The sequence below is a fragment of the Aotus nancymaae genome, unplaced genomic scaffold, assembly GCF_030222135.1.
Source record: "Aotus nancymaae isolate 86718 unplaced genomic scaffold, 86718_ANA_hifiasm-v0.15.2.pri h1tg000007l, whole genome shotgun sequence".
Classification (NCBI taxonomy): Eukaryota; Metazoa; Chordata; class Mammalia; order Primates; family Aotidae; genus Aotus; species Aotus nancymaae.
In genome coordinates this window covers 17343796-17365250 of record NW_026988418.1, presented here as the reverse complement: position 1 = coordinate 17365250, position 21455 = coordinate 17343796, and the positions used below count along the sequence as shown (strand labels likewise).

Below are 21455 nucleotides of genomic sequence, written 5' to 3'. Positions count from 1 at the left end.
CCAAGGCAGCTTAAGAAAAGGCACCCAGTTGGCAGGAACAGAGCTAGGACTCTGACCTTGAAGTTAGAGGTCCAGTTTGAATCTCAGCTTGTTACTTACTAGTTCTGAGAAGTTATGCAAGTTACTTAAGGCTCTGAGCCTTGATTTCCTCATCTGTAAAATGGGGATAATCATCTCCTTTTTGAATTGAGAGATTAAATGAGATAACATATCTGAAAATTACTGTGCCTGGTAGATGATTAATAATAACTTTTTTTTTTAACAGAGTCTCACTCTGTCACCCAGGCTGGAGTACAGTGGCACCATCTTGGCGCACTGCAACCTCCGCCTCCTGATTCTTCTGCCTCAGCCTCCTGCAATAATAACTATTCTTAAAAGAGTAAAATGACATTAATAATATTAACATTATAGCAACTAAAGTAGAGCTAAAGAGAATATATTCTCGTGCTAGCGAAAGGCCTTTCAGATCCATTTTTATGTCATGTTGTAAAGGTAATTTGATTCCAATGTGAAAAATTATTTCACTCCAGCAGGAGTTCATAAGATAAAACCACATTTAACATGTAACGCAGAGCCTGAATGTTCTTCCCCACAAATGAGGCTCTTCCAGCAAATGGTATTTTTGCTAGTCAGATTACACTGGGCCAATACAAATTGGAAAAGAAAATATAAAGATCACACTGAAGCCATCCAAAATAACCTGGTATGTTTTAATCATTGTGTTATTAGCTTGCTGCATCTTAGAACATTTTCTTTTGAATCAAGTCACAGCCGTGTATACTTTAGGCTGTGGCCATCATAAACAAATATGTAAAGACACAGAGTTAAAACAGATGAATAACAATGGTTATCCATTAGTTGGATGTAATCTAACACAAATGACCATTCAGAGACTTGCGAAGAAATCAGAGAAACAGAATTCCACGTAGGAGCTTCTGCGTAACTGAATGACAGCGTTGCTGGTGCCTGTTGTTTGGTTTGGTCAAGGTTATGCTTTTGGGAAGCCAACCCTCCCTTCTAGGTGACTCTGTTGAAAAGTGAGGCTAGTGGAAGATTTCAGGGTACAGAGAGCTAGATTTCTATAAAATATATTCGAAGATGGTGAAGTGAGTACTCTCCTCTTCCCTGGTAAAATTAGAGATGTGTTACCATGGAAACCTACCCATCATCACCACCAACGTAGAAAGGTTTAAATCTTTTGGCAAGGAGAGGATGACTGCCTCCTCCTGTTTCTAATCCCTCCTCTTCCAGCTCCTCATCTCTTCCTGACAACTGGAATTTTTCCCATACTTGGTTCTAAAAACCAATTTAGTGTCTTAAGTGATCAATTCCATAAATGCAAACCGGATAAAATGAATTTCCCTAATAGAAGGGATGCTAACTTGAATTACGTGGTATCAGAGAATTACGTGGCTGGAGAGAGACACCATACCTTAGAAGTGTGACTGTGGAGTGCAACTGCTCTCTCAAAGACAGTGTGCAATGAATGTGGTCTCCACGGTGGGAGCAGTGTGAAGCTGTACTTTCTTCAATAGGAAACTGGCCTGAACAGCTCGAGTGTTGCATCATCTTCTGATGATAACAGTTTGTCCTGATTGGGTCTGTGACCTGTATTCCGCAGCTGGGAGTTGTTTGCTTAGATTAGAAAAATCTGAGCTAGTGATTCAGCTAGGGACACAGGTCAAAGGTAAAAGCCAGCTGGGTCTCAGGGAGAGGCAAGCCTTGAGAAGCCCTCCTGTTGGTCACCTAGAATTGAGGTATCTGTCCAGATTAACTGTGGAGTTTTTCCAGAACATCACGAACTTCCTCTGGATTGTAGTTCCAAGGGCCGGATTTACCCTGCAAGAGAAATGAATCAGGCATTCCCAGATTTCCAACTTGTAAGGGACATGTAGGTCTGGAACTTAGTTGCAAGATCTGGTCAAATGATGTCTATGTGGGCGTCGTCAGCATGACTAATTCAATGGCAGTTGCAGCTGTAAGGTGGGTGAAAAAGTGTCCACAGTGCCATCAGCAGTTAACAGGAAGGCTGGACAGAGAAGTAGGAGGAAAACTAGAGGACGTAAAGTGACACAGACTTTCAGAAAGAGAAGGGGACTATACAAATAAGGTTTTCTTCCGTAATCAGACCTTCAGACTGGCCTAATCTTCCTCTCCAGTCTCACATCAAGTTCTACCCATCCTACCTCAGCCATCTCTGCCTCTCCAGTTCTACTGCCCTCGGTCTGCCCTTTTCATCCACAGCTTGGGCAGCTGCCACCCTCCCACCTATCCCCAGTCCTTAGTCCCTGCTCCCTCCGGTCCATTTTTCATCCAGGAACCAGTGAACTTTCTTCACTGCAACCTCCGCCTCCCGGCCTCAAGTGATTCTCATGCCTCAGCCTCCTGAGTAGCAGGCATTACAGGTGCACACCACCACACCTGCCTAATTTTTTATTTTTAGTAGAGATGGGGTTTTGCCACATGGGCCAGGCTGGTCTCGAACTCCTGGCCTCAAGTGATCTGCCTGCCTTGGCCTCCCAAAGTGCCAGGATTACAGGTGTGAGCCACCATGCCTGGCCATGGAACCAGTGAACTTTCTTTTGTTGTTATTGTTGTATTTTGTTTTGAGACAGAGTCTCGCTCTGTTGCCCAGGCTGGAGTGCAGTGGCACAATCTTTGCTCACTGCAGCCTTTGCCTCCTCGGCCTCCCGAAGTGCTGGGATTACAGGCATGAGCCACCGCACCTGCCCGAACCAGTGAACTTTCTAAGTACAGGTCTGATCATGCCTCTTTCCTGCTCCAAACCTGTCAGTGACTCTCCTTTGCCTTAAGATGAAGGCCAAACCCCTTGGTACAGAATGAGACCCCTGCAACTCCAGTGTCCCCATCCTTTATTCATACTCTGCCCTACTATGCCTCAGTGCCTCTGCCCACCCTCTTCCCTATGCTGCGGTGACTTTTCACTCACCGTGCTCACTTGGCCAACTCCTTATCCTTCAAGGCCTAAGCAATTGCTGCCTCCTCTGAGAAGCCTACCCTTCCCCAGAGGTTGAAAAACATGCAGCCTGAGAGCCAGGTCAGGGCCGATGCCTCACATGCTTTCATTTGCATGCTGTCTGCAGCTGCTGTTGTGCTCTAACAGCAGAACTGAATTGTTGCGACAGGGATTACTTGGCACAAAGTTGAAAATATTTACCATCCAGCCCCATACAGAAAAGGCATGCTGACCCCTGCTCTGGAGTCCCGCAGCAGTTGGGACACTGTACTAGTCTTATTTGGGTTTTCCTTATCCCTCAGCCTGTGAGTACCTTGAAGTAAGATTTGGGTCATTTTTAATTTATTTTGATGTTTCTGGTATTTGCACAGGGTCTAATCCAAGGTAGGGACTCTGCCCAGCTTGCCTCAGTCATGCCTGAACCATATCTCAGGGTACAGGAAAGGATGAAGGACCTGAATTCTACTGTGACCCTTGCACTATGGGGAATTTACCTGCAAGTTTTTACTTGTTTCATCTGAATAAGTAGGGTCAGCTTGATCTTGATCTATGGACAGAAGAACATCCACATACTTGATTTCATCTGCTCCCTAAGGCTTGAAATCCCTGCAGTAGCTTTAAGACGTAGTTTCTACCTTCTCAAGGGAGGTCAAGACAACTGTGTCTAAAGGGTCAGAAGCTGTGCACTTACCTCCCTCACCCTGACCAGGCTGGAACTCTTTTTTCTTTTTGAGATGAAGTCTTGCTCTGTCACCAGGCTGGAGTGCAGTGGCGCGATCTCGGCTCACTGCAACCTCCGCCTCCTGGGTTTGAGGGATTCTCCTGCCTCAGCTTCCCAAGTAGCTGGGACTATAGGTGATGCCACCATACCGAGCTAATTTTTTGTATTTTTAGTAGAGATGGGGTTTCACCATGTCAGCCAGGATGGTCTCGATTTTTTGACCTCATGATCCACCCTCATGGAACTCTTGAGAGGGCACAATCACAAGAAAGGGAGCCTGGACTGCATTTCTGCCTCACGTCCCTGCATCTAGCATTTCCAGCTCCAGACCATGGGTTCCATTCCCCTTGAGCCTTCTAGCCCGCCAGCCCGGGCTCAGGCCTGCCTCAGATATTAGCAGCATCAGACCTTCTCATTTCTGGCCCACCCCATCAGCGGATTTAGAATTGAAATCAGAGCCTTGACCAGTGTGACCTTGGCAAAGTCAATTCCCCCTCTCTGAACATTATCTATAAAACAAAAACAGGCCAGACACGGTGGCTCATGCCTGTAATTCCAGCACTTTGGGAGGCCAAGGCGGGCGGATCACTCGAGGTCTGGAGTTCAAGACCAGCCTGGCCAACATGGCGAAACCCTATTTCTACTAAAAATACAAAAACTAGCCAGGTGTGGTGTGCACCTGTAATCCCAGCTACTTGAGAGGCTGAAGCCAGAAGAATCACTTGAACCCGGGAGGTGGAGGTTGCAGTGAGCCGAGATCATCCCACTGCACTCCAGCCTTAGCAACAGAGTGAAAGTCTGTCTCAAAAAAACTCCAAAAAACAAAAACAACAGTCTCTGTCTCTCAGCTTGAAACCGGACCAGGACTGGGCCATTATCTGGGTTCAAAAGGCAGCCAGGAGGATGCAGCTCCAGTCCAAATGCTAGGGACTTTTGCGTGCATTATTTCATCCCCTGTGAGGTGGGGACCAACATTCCTATTTTGCAGAAGAGGAAACTGAAGGAACTCCAAAAAGTGAAAGGACTCGCCCATGGTCACATGGCTGGTAAATGACTGGGTGATGATTTGAATCCAGTTCTGCTTGATGCAAAGCCTTCTTTTTGCCCATGCCCTCCTTCCCTGGGCCCTTTGCCCTCCCTGGGCCCTTTGCCCTCCCTGGACCCCCTGCCCCCAGGTCATCACCTTGTAGAGGATCCTGCCCTCCTGGATTATGTAGAGCCTCTCAGGTAGTGCTGCATAGAGCTCGCTGCTCTGGTTCTGCATCGTGTCTACCACCACAGGGCACTGGGGGCTCCTGGCCAGCAGCAGATGGGCTGCCTGCAGGCGGTCCTGAAGGTTCTGGTGATTCCTGATGTCCACGTTGTTCTTAAAAGCCCAGCCATCTACAAGAGAAAGGCCAGGCACCAAGTTCCATTGACATGGCACACACTTTCTGCAGACTAAATAGCCCCTCATTTTTAACTGAGATTCTCAGAGGAGCCCTTGGCAATGATTGGCCTAGTTTCCTATTATGGTTGAATGTGCAAGGTCACATTGGGAATTAGTGATTGATCTAAAACTGAAGCCCAGGGCTCTTGGCTGCCAGGCCCCTGCTCTTCAATGTGAAATAGTCCAGTAAACCAGCACTCCTTGATCTTGAATTTGCATGCATCATTTGGGGACGTTGGTAAAGTAAGATTCTGATTCAGTCTGTCGAAGGTGGGGCTGAGAGTCCAGCTAACTTCCAGGAGGCCAAGACTGCTGGTGCCTGGACCATACTTGAAGAGGCAAGGTTCTAGATCAGTAGTTCTCTAAGTGTGTGTCCCCAGACCAGCAGCATCAGCATCACCTGGAAGCTTGTTAAGTAGTGAAAACCCTAGGCCTCAGCCTAGATGGACTAGGAATGGGACCCAGACATCTGTGTTTTAACAGCTTTCCAGATGATTCTAATTCATACCGAATTTAAGTACTACTCTCCAGAGTCTAAACAATTTTCTTCTCCTAATTCTTCACCACAGTGTTCTTTCAAAAATGCAAATCTGGGCCGGGTGCAGTGGCTCACGCCTGTAATTCCAACACTTTGGGAGGCCGAGGCGGGCAGATCATCTGAAGTCAGGAGTTCGAGACCACCCTGGCCAACATGGTGAACCCTCGTCTCTACTAAAAATACAAAAATTAGCTTGGCGTGGTTGTGCACACCTGTAATCTCAGCCACTTGAGAGGCTCAGGCAGGTGAATCGCTTGAACCCGGGAGGCAGAGGTTGCAGTGAGCCAGGACTACGCCATTGCACTCCAACCTAGGTGACAAAAGCAAACTTATGTCTAAAAAAAAAAAAAAAAATCAAATCTGAGCATGTCACTCTCCTGCCTAATCTTTAATCTTTCTGTGGCTACTGCCCTCAGGACAAATCTCAAGCTCCTCTGTGTCGTCCCCCAGGCTCTCAGTGACCTGGCTTCTCCCCATCTCTCCAGCTTTTTGCTCCAGCCAGATGGGTGAAATATTCGGATTCCTTGACCCACCCACCTGCAGAGTAAGCAGAGTGGGGCCTTCTTTTTTCTTAGTTCAGATACTATTACCTCCGCTACTGCAGCTGATATTGCATGAGCTTTACTGACAGCCACAAAATCAGCCACTCAGGGTGAGCTCATAGCCAAGTACAATAGCTAGCCTGGCAATTACCCCTGTTCCCATGCACTCCTAAGCAGTCTCCCGGCCTTCTAATCATACTACCCTCCAAACCATCATCCTACCTGTCCTTGAGAGACGCACAATGGGCCCACAAGTTGAAAAAAATAACCATAAACTGCTAGTGGCCTTGCCCTTCTACTTGCCCCAAGGTCATGTGGACTCTGAAGCACTGAAGAGGTGAAGCCAGTAGAGGTAGAATTCACACTCAGGTCTGAAATTCTAAAGTTTGTGTTCCTCTCACCACACTTCATGCCTCCCCATATTCCACCTGGACAAATGTGGTATGTGGGGACAAGGAGCCCAACTGACTTGGGACACAGACCCCAGATCCCCTAGGATTGGTGGACACTGGCTCTCTATGTTTTATTTCTGAGGTTCAGGCCATACCTACTTCTGTCTGACAGAAACAAAGACCCTTGGGAAGGAGATGGGGAGGAGGAAGAACTGTCTGCATTAGCAATGGCAAATCACAGAGCAGAAAAACTGGTATGTCAGGACAGGTACAGGAAAACCTTTCCTCAGTGGCTTGAGGTGAGAAGCTCTGGGTTCTGGAAAGGGTTAAATTTGCCCAGTCTGACTCTGGGAAAAATGGGTCAAGGGATAGGTATCAGGACCAGGAAACAATTTCTGTGATGATCCCACTCTTCTTGTGGCAGTTTGCAATGTGTTCTTTTAAAGATCAAAGCTACATCCTTTAGGACCTTGTTTCTCAAAGTGTGGACCCTGGACCAGTAGCCTTACCTCACCTGGGCTCCATTCCAGCCTGGCACTCCTGAGCCAAAATCTGCATTTTCATAAGATCTCCAGGTGACCAGAGTGCACATTAAAGTTTGAGAAGTGCTGCCCCAAGACAATTAATTTAACTTTGGCTGAACTTCAACTGTCAGCTGTGATGACATCAAGGTATTGTCTCTTCACTGCCATGGAGACTACAAACACCTATGTCACTCACTGCCCAAGGTCTCTTTCTTTAACCGATGGCTGCTGCTCTCACAAAGGGATATTTGACAAAGAGATATATTGTGCTTACGTTTGCTCTGCTGGTCCCCAGGCTGGTTTTTTTTTTTAAGTTTTATTATGGAAATTTTGGTATATACATGTTACGGTTTGGATATGGTTTGGTTGTTCCCACTGAAATTCATGTTGAAATTTGATCCCCCATGCGGCAGTGTTGAGAGATGGAGCCTAGTGGAAGGTGTTTGGGTCATGGGGGCAGATCCCTCACGTAAGGCTTGGTGCTGTTCTCAAATGAGTTCTCACTCTTGCAAGTCTGGATTAGTTGTTGCAGGAACGGATTCATTTCTGTGATAGTGGTTGTTATAAAGCCAGGAACCCCTCAGGTTTTCGCCTCTTCTTTGCAAGTGTTGACTTCCCCTTCGATCTTCTCCACCATGTCAGGATACAGCACAAAAGCCCTTGCCAGAAGCCAGGGCCATGCCCATAAACTTCTGTCTGCAGAACCATGGGTTAAATAAATATCTTTTCTTTATAAATTATACCATTTAAGGCATTCTTTTATTGCAACACAAAACAGAGTAAGACAATACATGAAGGTAGAGAGAATGGTATGATGGACCTCCATTTACCTATTACCTTGTGCTAATAATTTAAGTTGTCCCAAAGTCTTAATGAGGACAGAAGCTGCCAGTTAAATGAACACAATAATAAGTTGAAAGCAGTCCTTAAACCTTTAGGTGTATATAAATCAAGATGTAATGGGTCTGGGTGGGGCCCTGGAATATGTGTTTTTAATAAGCAGTCCAAGAGGTTCTGACACCAGGCATCTAGGGACCACACTGGGAAAAGCACTGATGGTCCAACTTGGCTGAAAATTAATCGGTAGTAATCTCTGTGCCTACAACACACAGACAAACCAGCAAAGCTCATACTGGCCTGCACACTTACTCATTCACCCAACTTTTACTGAGCTCTGACTGTGTGACATGGACTCTACTGGGTGCTGGGTGACAAATGAGCCAGACAGCTTCTCTCCCATCTTGTGGGGAGATGAGTGAGCACATGACTCTTGTTCCTCTTGGCCACACCAGGCTTCTTGCCTTATTCAATCTCTAGATTTGAGATTTGGGCCAGACTCATGGATTCAAGCCCCATGGAGATCAGGGAGATGGAGGGGTGTCTGACCCTTTTATAAAGTTCAATGGGCTTCTACAACTTCTAGACCAAGGTGTAGAAGTTTCAGGGAGGGACGTGTCTGCCCTTTATAAGGAAGAACTGTCTCATGAACAGAGCTGTCCAGCAAAGGAACAGGATGTCCTGTGAAGTAATGAACATGGGTGACCACCAGTTAGGGGCTGTGGAAAGGATTTTCTCCCCAGGTAAAAGTTGGCCTAAAGTAGTGGTTCTCTAAGTGTGCTCCCAAGACCAGAAGCATCTGTGTCACCTGGAATTTGTAAGAAAGGCAAATTCTGGGGCCCCCATCCCAGATGGACTTGACCCTGGGGTGTGGTTCAGCAGTCCGTTTTAACAAGCTCCCCAGGTGGTCCTGATGCTTACCAAAGCTTCGGAACTACCGACGGAGGTGAACTGTAATGTCCCTTGGAGTCTTGGGATGTATTTTATAAGCAGCTATATAGGTCAGGCACAGTGGCTCACACCTGTAATCCCAGTACTTTGGGAGGCCGACGCGGGCAGATTGCTTGAACCTAGGAGTTCAAGACCAGCCTGAGTAACATGGTGAAACTCTGTCTCTATAAAAAATACAAAAAAACTAGCTGGGCGTGGTGGCATGTGCCTGCAGTCCCTGCTACTCGGGAGGCTGAGGCAGGAGGATCGATTTAGCCCAGGAGGTTGAGGCTGCAGTGAGCCATGTGAGTGCTACTGCACTCCAGCCCCAACCCAGGCAACAGAATGAGACCTTGTCTCAAAAAAGAAAATTGCCATATGGCCATCATTTCACTTGTCACATTTTGAGTGGGTCTAAATTCCTCATAAATGTGTTCAAATCAGTTTCTCTCCCTTGACTTCCCTATTTATCTGATCAAAATGTTAGAATCCTCTCCCAGCCAGACTGTCACTCCAGGTGTTCTGCTCTCTGTAGCCTGGTTGAAAGCACAGACCGTGAGGTTAGCCTAGCGCAGGGCCTGAGAGTGGTGGGTGCGCAGTGAATAGCGGCTCTTCCCCTCTCTCCTCCTCTTCCTCCCTCCACCTCCCAACCTTTAGATGGGGCCTGGGGGAAAGGGAGAGAGAAAAGAGACAGCGGGAAGAGGTGGAAGAGGCAGAGGATCTTCCTGTACCTGATGCATGTGCTTCCTCAATGTAAATGATGAGAAAATCTGCTACGGAACTAAAGTCTTCAGTAAGTCTCTTGAATTGGTCAAATTTGAACATAAATGAAGGTCAGGTACAACTTCCAAAATTCAGCACCAGGGGCCTGTTGCCTGAAACAGAAAGAACCATCACAAACTGAGACTCTACCCACAGCTTTCTTTTATAAGCACCATTTTCACTCCTACGTTCAATTCTGCTATTTTTATGCCCCCCCACCCCCACCCCAGGGAGGGTCCTAGGCACTAGGGTCCAAAGTCTAGAGAGCATGACTTAGCAGGGGCTGCTAAATGAGGTGGTTTCAACAGACCACCTGCAGTTGCCACATGGCAGGCTCCTTAAATATAAGAGGAGCCCCTTTCATGCGGTTTATGAGGCAGGCATGCATCCATTCTCTCATGTGATGGGATTAGTAATACTGCAGGGTTGGTCATTTTTCTCCATTTTATAGGCAAAGAAACTTTTACACGCTTGCTCCAGGTCACACAGCAGGTCAGTGAGGAGTTAAAATGAACATTCTGGTTTCTGGACTCTCAATTTAGTGCTCTTTCTATTCATAGCACTTCAGTTTCCTCGTCCACAAGAAGGCATAATAATACTTTATAGCATTGTTATGAGGAGTAAATAAATTAATAGAGTTAAGGGCTTCATCTGGTGCCTGGCCTATAGTAGGTGCGTAGCTGTTGCTATGAGCTTTTATCTCCTCCCTGAGCTATGAAGCTGGGAGGCACCGAAGGCAGCTCCACAAAGAGAGTGAACGGTTGGAGTAGGAACTGCTGCATAATTTGCTGGGCCTGCTGCCAAATGAAAATGCAGGGCTCCTTGTCCAAAAAGTGGGGGAAAGTGCCATAAAATTCATTAAAATATAAAGACGTTTCCTTCTTTTTTTTTGAGACCGAGTCTCGCTCTGTCGCCCAGGCTGGAATGCAGTGGCGCAATCTCAGCTCACTACAACCTCCACCTCCTGGGTTCAAGTGATTTTCCTGCCTCAGACTCTTGAGTAGCTGGGACTCTAGATGCGTGCCACCACACCTGGCTAATTTTTGTATTTTTAGTAGAGACGAGGTTTCACCATGGTGGCCAGGTTGGTCTCGGACTCCTGACCTCAGGTGATCCACCTGCCTTTGCCTCCCAAAGTGCTAGGATTACAGGCCTGAGCCACTATGTCCAGCCTAAAATACAAAGACGTTTCTAATTTTCTACGGTCCCTCTCTTTTAGTTGCTATTTAATGTCATACTCCCCTGATACAGGGATATTCGTAGAGTTGAGAGCAGATCCTCACAGCTACCCAGCACCCCAGAGACTGAGTGTGCATGCACCTCCCCTCTCCCTCCAGCCACCAGACCAACATGCCGTGCCCCACCCAAAATCACAGAAGTTGAGCCAGATATGGCCCCTTCCCACCTGCCCACCACCCCAACCCACAGGGTATTGCAACCTCTGTGAGGGACCTACTAGGTACCTTGATGAGGGAAGGGGTGGGCAAGAGGCTCCCCCCACCCTCAGTCACTGTGAGCCCAGGATGGGGACAGCTGCCATGAGACACTGGGGGATGAGACACCTGACCCCACCTTTCTCACCTGACCCCCACCTTCCTCACTTCTGTATCCAGGCCCACTCTAGGGTCAGGAGATGGCATCAGTCTCTGGGTGGGAGCAGGAAGGAGCACCTGGGGATGGGAGAGTGGGCCTTGGAGAACATGTCCTGGTGGGGCAGGGAGGCTGTGGAAGGCAGGAGCCTGTGCAAGCAGAGCCTCCAAGTCCTCCAGGCATGCTCCATTGTCACATAGGGTTTCACTTACAAAATGCAGATTCAAAGATAAAATTTTGAAGAATTTCAAGACATACTTTGCAACTCTGGTATACTAAAAACAGCAACAACAAAAATTCAAGACCAGCTGCTGCAGAACATTAAACGCCAAGGACAAGGCCCTTTTGAGTGTGGGCCCCTGTTCGATTCACTGGTTCCGTGTCCATGAAGCCAGCCCTGGGTGGAAGGCTTCTGTAACTCTCCATCCTAGACTGAGGACGACTCTGGGGATCAGCCAGCCCCCTGTGGTTTCTTACAGCCAGAGCTGACAATGTCGAGCCCTTACCATATATCTATTGGAGCGTGGCTGGTCTTGCACTGTGACATGGCCTGTTTAAGTGTCCACATGCTCCCCAGCTCCCCCTACTCATTGTCCCCTGAGGCCAGGGCCTGTTTCTCATTCATCCTCATATCCCCAACATGTAGCACACTCTCATTTTATCTAGAAGTATTTATTCAGCACTTAAAATATGCAAGTCTCCCTGCCACACACTGGGGATTCTGCAGAGAATGATACCAGCAGCTCTCTGGCTGTGTGCAGTTTGAAGTCTGCTTAATGGGGAGGCAGGCAAGAAAAGTAAGTCAATGCATAAATGAGGAAGTTTCCAATTATGATCAGTGTTAGGAGACAGATTAGAAAGGAGTGACCTACTTTAGACAGGCAGGGCAGAGAGGAGTTGCCATTTAACCTGAGAAATGAAGGACAGGCGGCCAGGTGCGGTGGCTCACGCCTGTAATCCCAGAACTTTGGGAGGCCAAGGTGAGCAGATCATGAGGTCAGGGAGTCCCCAAGGAGGGACAGAATTTGGTGTGTTCAAGGCCCCACAAAACCACTGACATGGGAAGCAACGAGAGGGGTTAGAGAATTAGGGATGGCCAGAGCAGGTAGGCCCTCATAAGCCTTTGTAAAGAATCTGGATTTTATTCTAGGTATGTGGGCTATCATGGGGATAGAAAGCAAGGGTGGTCAATATTGTTGCATATCTTCTTTCTTTGTTTTCTTTTTTAAGAGACGAGATCTTGTTACATTGCCCAGGCTGGAGTGCAGTGGCTATTCACAGGTACTATCATAATACACTACAGCCTTGAACTTCTAGGCTCAAGTGATCCTCCTGCTGCAGCCTTCTTAGTCGCTGGACCTATAGGCACACTTGACTACATCTGACTCATTTGTTGCAGTTTTGGCTGCTCAGCTCCTAACTCTCCTTCCTACTTAGAATTCCCTATTTTGTAGTGTACTTATGAAACAGTGTGCCCAGCCTTGCTCTATGGAAGACAGAAGGGCCAGGTTCACACTCTACCCTGGCAGCCAGGGCTCAGGCAGTGACCCCAGCTGGGCTAATTATGCCCTTCCACATAGATCTTTGATTCTGGGAGTCATTGAGATGGTAGAATTCATCCACAGACCAGTGTGGTGCCCCTGTAAGAGATGGTGATGGGTTCCCATGGCAACCACAATGACAGCAGCATCCAAGCCCAACTATTGATGCTAAAAGACAGTCCAATCAAGACCAGCTGGTATTGATTCTAGAAAGCACTCAACATCTTTCCAGTATATTCCTTTATGTACATATGTGTATGTGACCAAGAAAACCGGAGGGAGCTTCTGTTGCTTACAAGCCAGAACCCTGACTGCTACAGTAGAGCTGTGTAATGACAGATTTATACTTGAAGATCACTCTGGCTGCCCTGTGGAGAAAGGACTAAGAGTGAGAAGGAAAGTGAGGGATAAGCAGTTGGGGGCATTGAAGAAGTCTACATGAAAGACAATGGGCCTGGACTCAGTAGCTCATGCCTGTAATCCCAGCACTTTGAGAGGCCGAGGCAGGATTGCATGAGCCCATGAGTTCGAGACTACTCTGGGCAACATAGCGAGACTTCATCTGTACAAAAAAAAAAAAAAAATTAGCTGGTCCTAGTAGTGTGTGCCTGTAGTCCCAGCTACTCAGGAGGCTGAGGCCAGAGGATCCCTTAAGCCCAAGATGTTGAGGCTGTAGTCAGCTGTGATTGTGCCACTGCACTCCAGCCTGGGTGACAGAATGAGACTGTGTCCCTACAAGAGAGAGAGGGAGAGGGAGAGGGAGAGAAACAGGGAGAGGGAGAGAGAGAGCGAGAATGGGAGCCTGGGCTTGCTAGTGCGGGGCAATAGAGTTGGGGAGAAGGTGGAATTGACAGGGCTTGCTGATAGATGGGGAGTAGAGGGCATCTTAACTGGCTTATTTGGTTTATTTGGTTAACTATACCCCCTCTGTGTTCTGCTATTCTGCAAAGAATTTAAAGCTCCTTACACCTATACTAAAACATTAAATAGAATTTTTTTATTTTTTACTTTTTTCAGGCCGGAGTGCAAAGGTGCGATCTCAGCTCACTGCAACCTCCGCCTCCCAAGTTCAAGCAATTCCCCTGCCTCAGCCTCCCAAGTAGCTGGGATTACAGGTGCATACCACCATACCCAGCTAATTTTTGTGTTTTCAGTAGAGATGGGGTTTCATCATGTTGGCCAGGCTGGTCTCGAACTCCTGACCTCAGGTGATCTGCCTGCCTTGACCTCCCAAAGTTCTCAGATTACAGGTGTGAGCTACCATGCCTGGCCAGATTTTGTTTTAATCATGCCCCTCTGGGAGGCATACAACAGGAGGGGAAAATGGAATACACACAGGCCATAGATCCCATGCATTTGTTGTAACTGAGCTATATTTTGACTCTGAGTTTCCTGGTGGCCAAGTAAAAGAAGAAACAAAATTGGTTTATATTCCTTATATAGAGCAAGGCTGGGTACACTGTTTCATAAACAGAATGCAAAAAAGAGAATTCTAAGTAGGAAGGAGAGTTAGGAGCTGGGCAGCCAAAACTGCGAAAAATGAGTCAGATATAGACAAGTGTGTCTAGTTCCAGCTACTTAGAAGACTGAGGCAGGAGGATCACTTGAGCCCAGAAGTTCAAGACTGTATTATATTATGATAGCACCTGTGAATAGCCGCTGTACTCCAGCCTGGGCAACATAACAATATCTTGTCTCTTAAAAAAAAAAAGAAAGAAAATATGCAACTATTGATTTATATAGCCCCAGTCTCTGCTGGTTGACTGCACTATGATTCCTCACCCATGTGATAAGGAGGCCCAGGCTTCAGGAGGGCAACTCAGAGGTCAACTGTGGCCAAGTGGCCAGTTACTGGCCTCCTATGACCCCAGAGAGTCACTCTGTCACTCTTTAGGTAGGAACCCAAAAAGCCTGGACCACATAGCAAGACTCTGTCCCTTAAAAAAAAATTACCCAGTTGTGGTGACACATGTCTATTCCCAGCTACTTGGAAGGCTGAGGCAGGAAGGCCACTTAAGCCCAGGAATGAGATTGCTATGAACTATGATCGTGCCAGTGCACTCCAGCCTGGGCAACAGCATGAAACTCCATCTCAATAAAAATAAAAACTAAAAATAAAAAATAAATAACCCAAAAGACTTATGGTTGTGATCAACTCTAAGTATCAGCTGTATGAAATTTTGTTTTTAATTGGGAAAAAATTCAACATCCACTGATTCAGACCCTGGAAGACACAGAGCCATTTGCTTAATTATTTATCGTGTGGTTGGGTGCAGTGGTCAATATTGAGGGCAAAGTTTAAACTAAGTTCTCTGCTTTCCTCAGCAGCAGAGAGATAAAGGATGAGTACATGGGGGCTGACGCCCTGCCCATGTCCACAGACCACAGTGCAGAGAATACCATTTCAAGAATCCAGGCCAGGCGCGGTGGCTCATGCCTATAATCCCAGCACTCTGGGAGGCCGAGGCGGGCGGATCGCCAGGTCAGGCATTTGAGACCAGCCTGGCCAACATAGTGAAACCCCGTCTCTACTAAAAATACAAAAAATTAGCTGGGTGTGGTAGCGAGCACCTGTAATCCCAGCTACTCGGGAGACTGAGGCAGGAGAATCGCTTGAACCTGGGAGGAGGAGGTTGCAGTGAGCCTAGATCACACCACTGCACTCCAGCCTGGGCAACAGTGTAAGACTCCTGTCTCAAAAAAAAAAAAAGAAGAATCCAGTGAAGACTATCAAGTCCAACTCCTTTGTATACATGGGAAAACAGCCCGGGTCAGTAACCCCCTCATCAGGATCTCTCAGCAGAGAAATCCGATTTATTGTTACTGGACAACACTTGTAAGTATACTTGGAAAAATGTTAAAATACTTCAAACAGGGGCTGAAATAAAACCACTTTCAGATTAACTCTCGTTATTCAGAAAGTAAATCATCCAGAACTTGCCTTCTGCCACATCATGCCAGTTCCTGATGTTTTGCTCTGCGTGTGTCCAAGAGTCTGTGTATATTGTGTGTGTGCATGTGTGTGGACACGTCGAGGACTGGCGGTGGCCGAGAATTTCCCTGAACTCCTGCTGTCTCATCCAGTAACAGCAAGGGCACGGGCTGAGAGTCAGAAGGCACACATTCTAGTTCTGGCTCTTCACAGAACTCCCTGTGTGACTCTAAGCAAGTCATTCACCTCTCTGGGCCTTTGCATTCGAAAAATGAAGCAGCTGCTTTAGATTATCAGTAAAGATTCTTCAGGTCTCTCTGTCTCTGTCTCTGAGTTCAGAGTTTATAACCAAAGCATACAACAGAGATTTTTGGTGGCCTGGTGGGTTTCCAAAGTATTACAACATGTCTTTTTTTTTTTTTTCTTTCTTTTTATTTTTTGAGACAGAATCTTGCTTTGTTGCCTAGGCTGGAGTGTAGTGGCGTGATCTTGGCTCACTGCAACCTCCACCTGGCGGGTTCAAGCGAGTCTCCTGCCTCAGCATCCCAAGTAGCTGGGATTACAGACGTACGTCATGACACCCAGCTAATTTTTGTATTTTCAGTAGAGACAAGATTTCATCAGATTGGCCAGGCTGGTCTTGAACTCCTGACCTCAAGTTATTCACTGGCCTAGGCCTCCCAAAGTGCTGGGATTACAGGCATGAGCCACTGCACCCAGTCAATATCTTTCTAATAAGCAGAACCGATCATGTTTACTTCCCACTTACAAACTCTTCCAGAACTCACCAGGATGAAGTCAACCTGCAGCTACGACACACAAGGCCCCATAAGCTCTGGTTCCTGATGATGCCTTCTGCCTCATCCTTCACCCCTTCCTGCCTCTGGGACCCCACTTCTGCCAAACTGAATAATGCTTTTCCACATCTCAGACCTCTGTTGCTCCTCCCTTCTGCCCTGCCGTGCTCCCCATACCCCCCTTCCTCACCCACCCCAAGGTTTCACTGCCCCTGGACAATCAGCTTACCATCCTCTCTTCCAGGAAGCTTTCCCTTGGCTACCTCCTTACCCTACTCTTGACAGGGTTCCTTCCCCAGTGCCCTCTGCTTCCTTGACACAACACCATCTCTCACTCAGGGTTAAGAGGCTTTCCAGGGCAGAGGAAAGAGGCCTATGCTGTTTATTTCTGTATTGTTAGTACCTATGATTTCAGGGGACTTTAGGTTAATGTGTTGAAAGTCAACTCTATTTTGTGACTAGATTTTTCTTTTGCTTCAGTTTCCTCCTCTCACCATTAAAAATAATTTATTTATTTATTTATTTTTGAGACAGGGTCTTGCTCTGTCACTAGGCTGGAATGCACTGGTACGAACACGGCTCACTGCAGCCTCGACTCCTGGGCTCCAGTAACCCCAGTCAGCCTCCTGAGTAGCTGGGACTACAGGTGCACACCACCTCACCCCACTAATTTTTAAATATTTTGTAGAGACAGGGCTCTACTATGTTGCACAGGCTGTTCTTGAACTGCTGGGCTCAAGCAGTCCTCCCACTTGGCTGCTCACAGTGCCGGGTTTGCAGGCATGGCCACTGCACCTGGTCACTCTTAACATTTTATAGTCTCAACTGCAGCAGCAGGGAGCAGAAACAGATTGAACCGTCTATTTTATTTTATTTTGAGACAGAGTCTTGCTCTGTCACCCAGGCTGGAGTGCAGTGGTATGATCTCAGCTCACTGCAACCTCCGCCTCCTGGGTTCAAGTGATGAGATTACAGGTGCCTGCCACCATGCCTGGCTGATTTTTGTATTTTTAGTAGAGATGGGGTTTCACCATGTTAGCCAGGTTGGTCTCAAACTCCTGACCTCAAGTGATCCACCCACCTTGGCCTCCCAAAGTGTTGGAATTACAGGTGTGAGCCACTGTGCCTGGCCCAAATTGAACAGTCTTTAAAATGTAAACCGGCTCCCTGAAAGTGGACAGTTAGGTGATGCAAGTACATTCCGTGAACTGGCCATGAGGCAAGCTGGCTTTCAGGGAACTGATCTGCAGATGATTGGCATTCAGCAAATTGGCCTGATTCTGTTACAGTGCTTGGCACACGGGCATGTGGTAAGTTAGTTATTACCATCGTTCTTATTACCAGAGGGATTAGTTGAATGAACTGAGGTCATTTGTGCACTGTGGTTTAAAATTATGAATGAACAACAACAAAAAAGAAGCTCCTGCCTTCCCCTCTGAAACACTCTTCCCTTTTTCCTTGCCAAGCTACAAAAATGTTACCCATTCTTCAAGGCCTAGTTCGAGCCACCTCCTCCAGGAAACCTTCCAAGTCCTGCAGGCAGAAGTTCTGTGTTTTTATAGCCTCCCCCATTTCACTTCTATGGAATTGTAAACTCCTCACGTGCACACACTCATAGGCACATGAAATTCCAGGAGGAGGATATAGTATTCAGGGTTTCCCAAACTACTTTGACCAGGGAACACTACATAGTAAAGCATATCTGTGGAATTTAAGTTCTAAAGAACATGCTTTGAAAAACAGGATAGGCTGGGCACAGTGGCTGATGCCTGTAATCCCAGCATTTTGGAAGGCCAAGGTTGGTGGATCACTTGAGTCTAGGAGTTCAAGACCAGCCTGGGCAACATGGTGAAACCCCCACCTCTACAAAAAATACAAAAATTAGCTGAATATTGTGGTGTGCACTTGTAGTCCCAGGTACTAGGGACGCTAAGGTGGGAGGATGGCTGGGAAGTCAAGGATGCAGTGAGCTGTGATTGCACCACTACACTCCAGCCTGGGCAATAGAGTGAGACACTGTCTCAAAAAAAATTTTTTTTAAAGAAAAGTAAAAGAAGAACAAGAAAAGCACGGGATAAACCAACTGCCTCAGGTGCCTTCTTTACCTGCTGCATCTAGGCCCTGGGCCAAGCATGCTGAGGAATCCAGAGATAAATCAGACACACACCCTTTCCTGAGGCTCCCCATTGGGCAAGGAAATAAGACTTGTGCTTAGGTAGCCAGGTGCTAGGCAGAAAGCAGCAGTGGCCAAGAAGAGGCACAGACAGAGAGCCATGAGCCGAAGGGAGAGAGTGCATGCCTAGCTGTAGGGAGCTGAGGTGGCTTCACGGAGGAGGAGGTGGCAAGAGAGCTGGACCTGCGTGAATGAGGGGGATTTGGACTGTTGGCGATGGAGAGGGTAAAGGCATTCCTGACCAGCCAACGAAATCAGCAAAGGCAAAGACAAGGGAAGGTATAAGAGATGTACAAGGCCCAACAGTTTGTCCAGAAGAAATGAGTGTGAGGGAGCTTGGAGGTAGTATTGGGAGGAAAAGCTGGAGCCTGACCAGGGAGGACCTGTCCAAGGCTGAGCCTGGGCTTCATCCTAAATGCAGTGGGAGCTGCTGAAAGCGGTTGAGCTGGGATGTACTCACAGAAGAGTGATCCCGCAGCCATTCACAAGCTGGGCTGGCTGAGTGGGCAAGTAGGGGAGAAAGGAGTTCTGGCAGGAAGAGAAGCTGGAAGGACAAAAAAGAGAAAACTGAGTGGAGAGGTACAGAACTCAAGTAGATGAAACTGGTTTGCCTGGACTGGGGAGTGGGTGGAGTTAGAAAGAGAATGAGAGATCTTTAACAAGTATTTACTGAGCAGCTTCCATGTGCCAGCATCAGGTATGGGTGGAATCGTGGGTTAGAGCAATGGTCTCGACCTGCATTGAGTTTGCAGGCTAGTGAGGGAAACAGAATCCCAGCCAGCGTACATAATTACAAACTGCGACAGGTGTAACAAAGAAAAGTTCAGGATGTTAAGCAGGCAGATGAGAAGGGGTAGCCTAGTGTGGGGGAACTGAGCTTGGCTTCTCGAGAGAAGTGTGGTTGAGCAGCACTCTGAAGATTGAACAGGAGTTAACTAGGCAGAGAGGTGGGCAAAGAGTAGCCCAGGCTGTGCAGTAAGAGCAGTGTTCCAGGGGCTGAAATGCCAGACAGGATGGTTCGTGATGTGAGTGCCTGGGAAGGTGGTGATGTTACTTAGAGAAACAGAATCCACAAGAAGTCCTAGTTTCAGGAAGCAGGAAGAGGACAAGTTCCACAAGGAGCAGCAAGAGTATTAGGAGAATTCAGACTTTCCAACCCATCTCCTCACCCCCCTCTACCCGTGCTATTTCAAGCACCCCGCAAGTGGGTAGCAGCCTCCTGACCTTGCATAAAGTCCCAAATGTTGCACCTCTGTCCTGAGAGGTGGACCACTGGGCAGTTTGGGGCCAGACCCCCTAGCTCAGTCGTGTCCTCTAGTCGCTGCCAACGGACCTTCAGGACGAACCAGAAATACTGGGTGCTGAAAAAGGTCGGGATCCAGTTGTCATGGCTGAAGTTAGGGTTCCTGGTCATACCCGTCTTGTCGCCCATGGCTAGTATGTTCTTCTTGACTCTGTCTGGAAACAATGTCAGAAGCAGTTTGCCCACAGCCACATGCACAGCCACCTCCAAGAGCACCCAGAACCTCTTCAGCCATAGCCCTGGCCCAGGCAGCCCCATCTCGGCACAGCCAGAGTAAGCTCTGAGACCTACGGGCAGAGAGGCTGCAGCCAGGCGACACTGGGCGGAGCTGAATGAAGGTACAGGGTAGGAGCAGCCAACCCTGGCCAGGGGAAGGAGTCAGGTCAGAAGATGTTTGCCTTTCTGTCATGAGACAGAAAATTCCTAACCAGGTGCACAAAGGTCTGTTCTAATCATGATCATTTCCCATTCTTTGCCTTAACTTTAGAGAGATTCTTGGATTGGTAGATTCCACATCTTAAATTCTCCCTCTGATTAATGTTTAAAAAACAAATACTTAAAAAGACCACACTTAAAGAGACCCTGTTAGAGGTTCTCCCACAAGTCAATAGGTTTGCATGTTAACAAACTCTTCTTTTACTAATGAAAGATGTTTCCCCGTGATGACTTCTAGCTGGTGGTTGACTATTTCTGTAGTCAGAGCCTTCCCCGGGAGATAGGGATCTGAAACCTCCCAGGGCAAAGACAGAAACCGGATCATCCCTAACAAAACCTGGGGCCTGCAACTCCCCTTAGCACTGGGGATGGAGTGATAAATAAAACACCCTCTGTTCTCAAGGAAGTCATGGTCCAGTGCAGGGAATAGACAAGTAAACAGAAAAACTACCATTTCCTATATGAAGTGCAGAGGTGGAGGGTGTGTGTGGGGTACGAGAGCATGGAGAAGGGGAAGCTAATTCTGGTTGGAGAAGTCAAGAGGACTTCACTGAGGAAGTGATTTCTCTTTTTTTTTTGTGAGACAGAGTCTCGCACTGTTGCCCAGGCTAGAGTGCAGTGGTGCAATCTCTGCTCATTGCAACCTCTGCCTCTTGGATTCAAGCAATTCTCTGCCTCAGCCTCTTGAGTAGCTGGGATTAGATTACAGGCGCCCACGACCATGCCCAGCTAATTTTTGTATTTTTAATAGAAATGGGGTTTCACCATCTTGGCCAGGCTGGTCTTGAACTCCTGACTTAGCAATCCACCTGCCTCGGCCTCCCAAAGTGCTGGGATTACAGACGTGAGCCACTGCACCCAGCCTGAGGAAGTGATTTCTATGCTGAAACCAGAAAGATGGCAAGCAGTCAGCTGGCCAAAGTGGGGATATGTCCTGGTGGAAGGAACCACATAGCCAAAGGCCCAGAAGCCAGACAGCATAGCTCACTGGAGAAACTGAAAGAAGAATCATGGAGCTCAGAGTTGAAAAGT

General features: G+C 47.5%; 1 protein-coding gene across 1 annotated transcript; it reads right to left on the bottom strand.

The window, feature by feature from the left end:
- Nucleotides 1-689: 689 nt before the first annotated feature.
- On the bottom strand, nt 690-20359 carry DIO1 (iodothyronine deiodinase 1). The gene is made up of 4 exons (XM_012442676.3): nt 19910-20359; nt 9622-9765; nt 4882-5081; nt 690-1839 (listed from the first exon to the last, which is right to left on the bottom strand). The coding sequence occupies exons 1-4, from the start codon at nt 20244-20246 to the stop codon at nt 1771-1773; spliced, it is 750 nt and encodes a 249-aa protein (XP_012298099.2). The 5' UTR covers nt 20247-20359; the 3' UTR covers nt 690-1770.
- Between the last annotated feature and the right edge of the window lie 1096 nt (nt 20360-21455).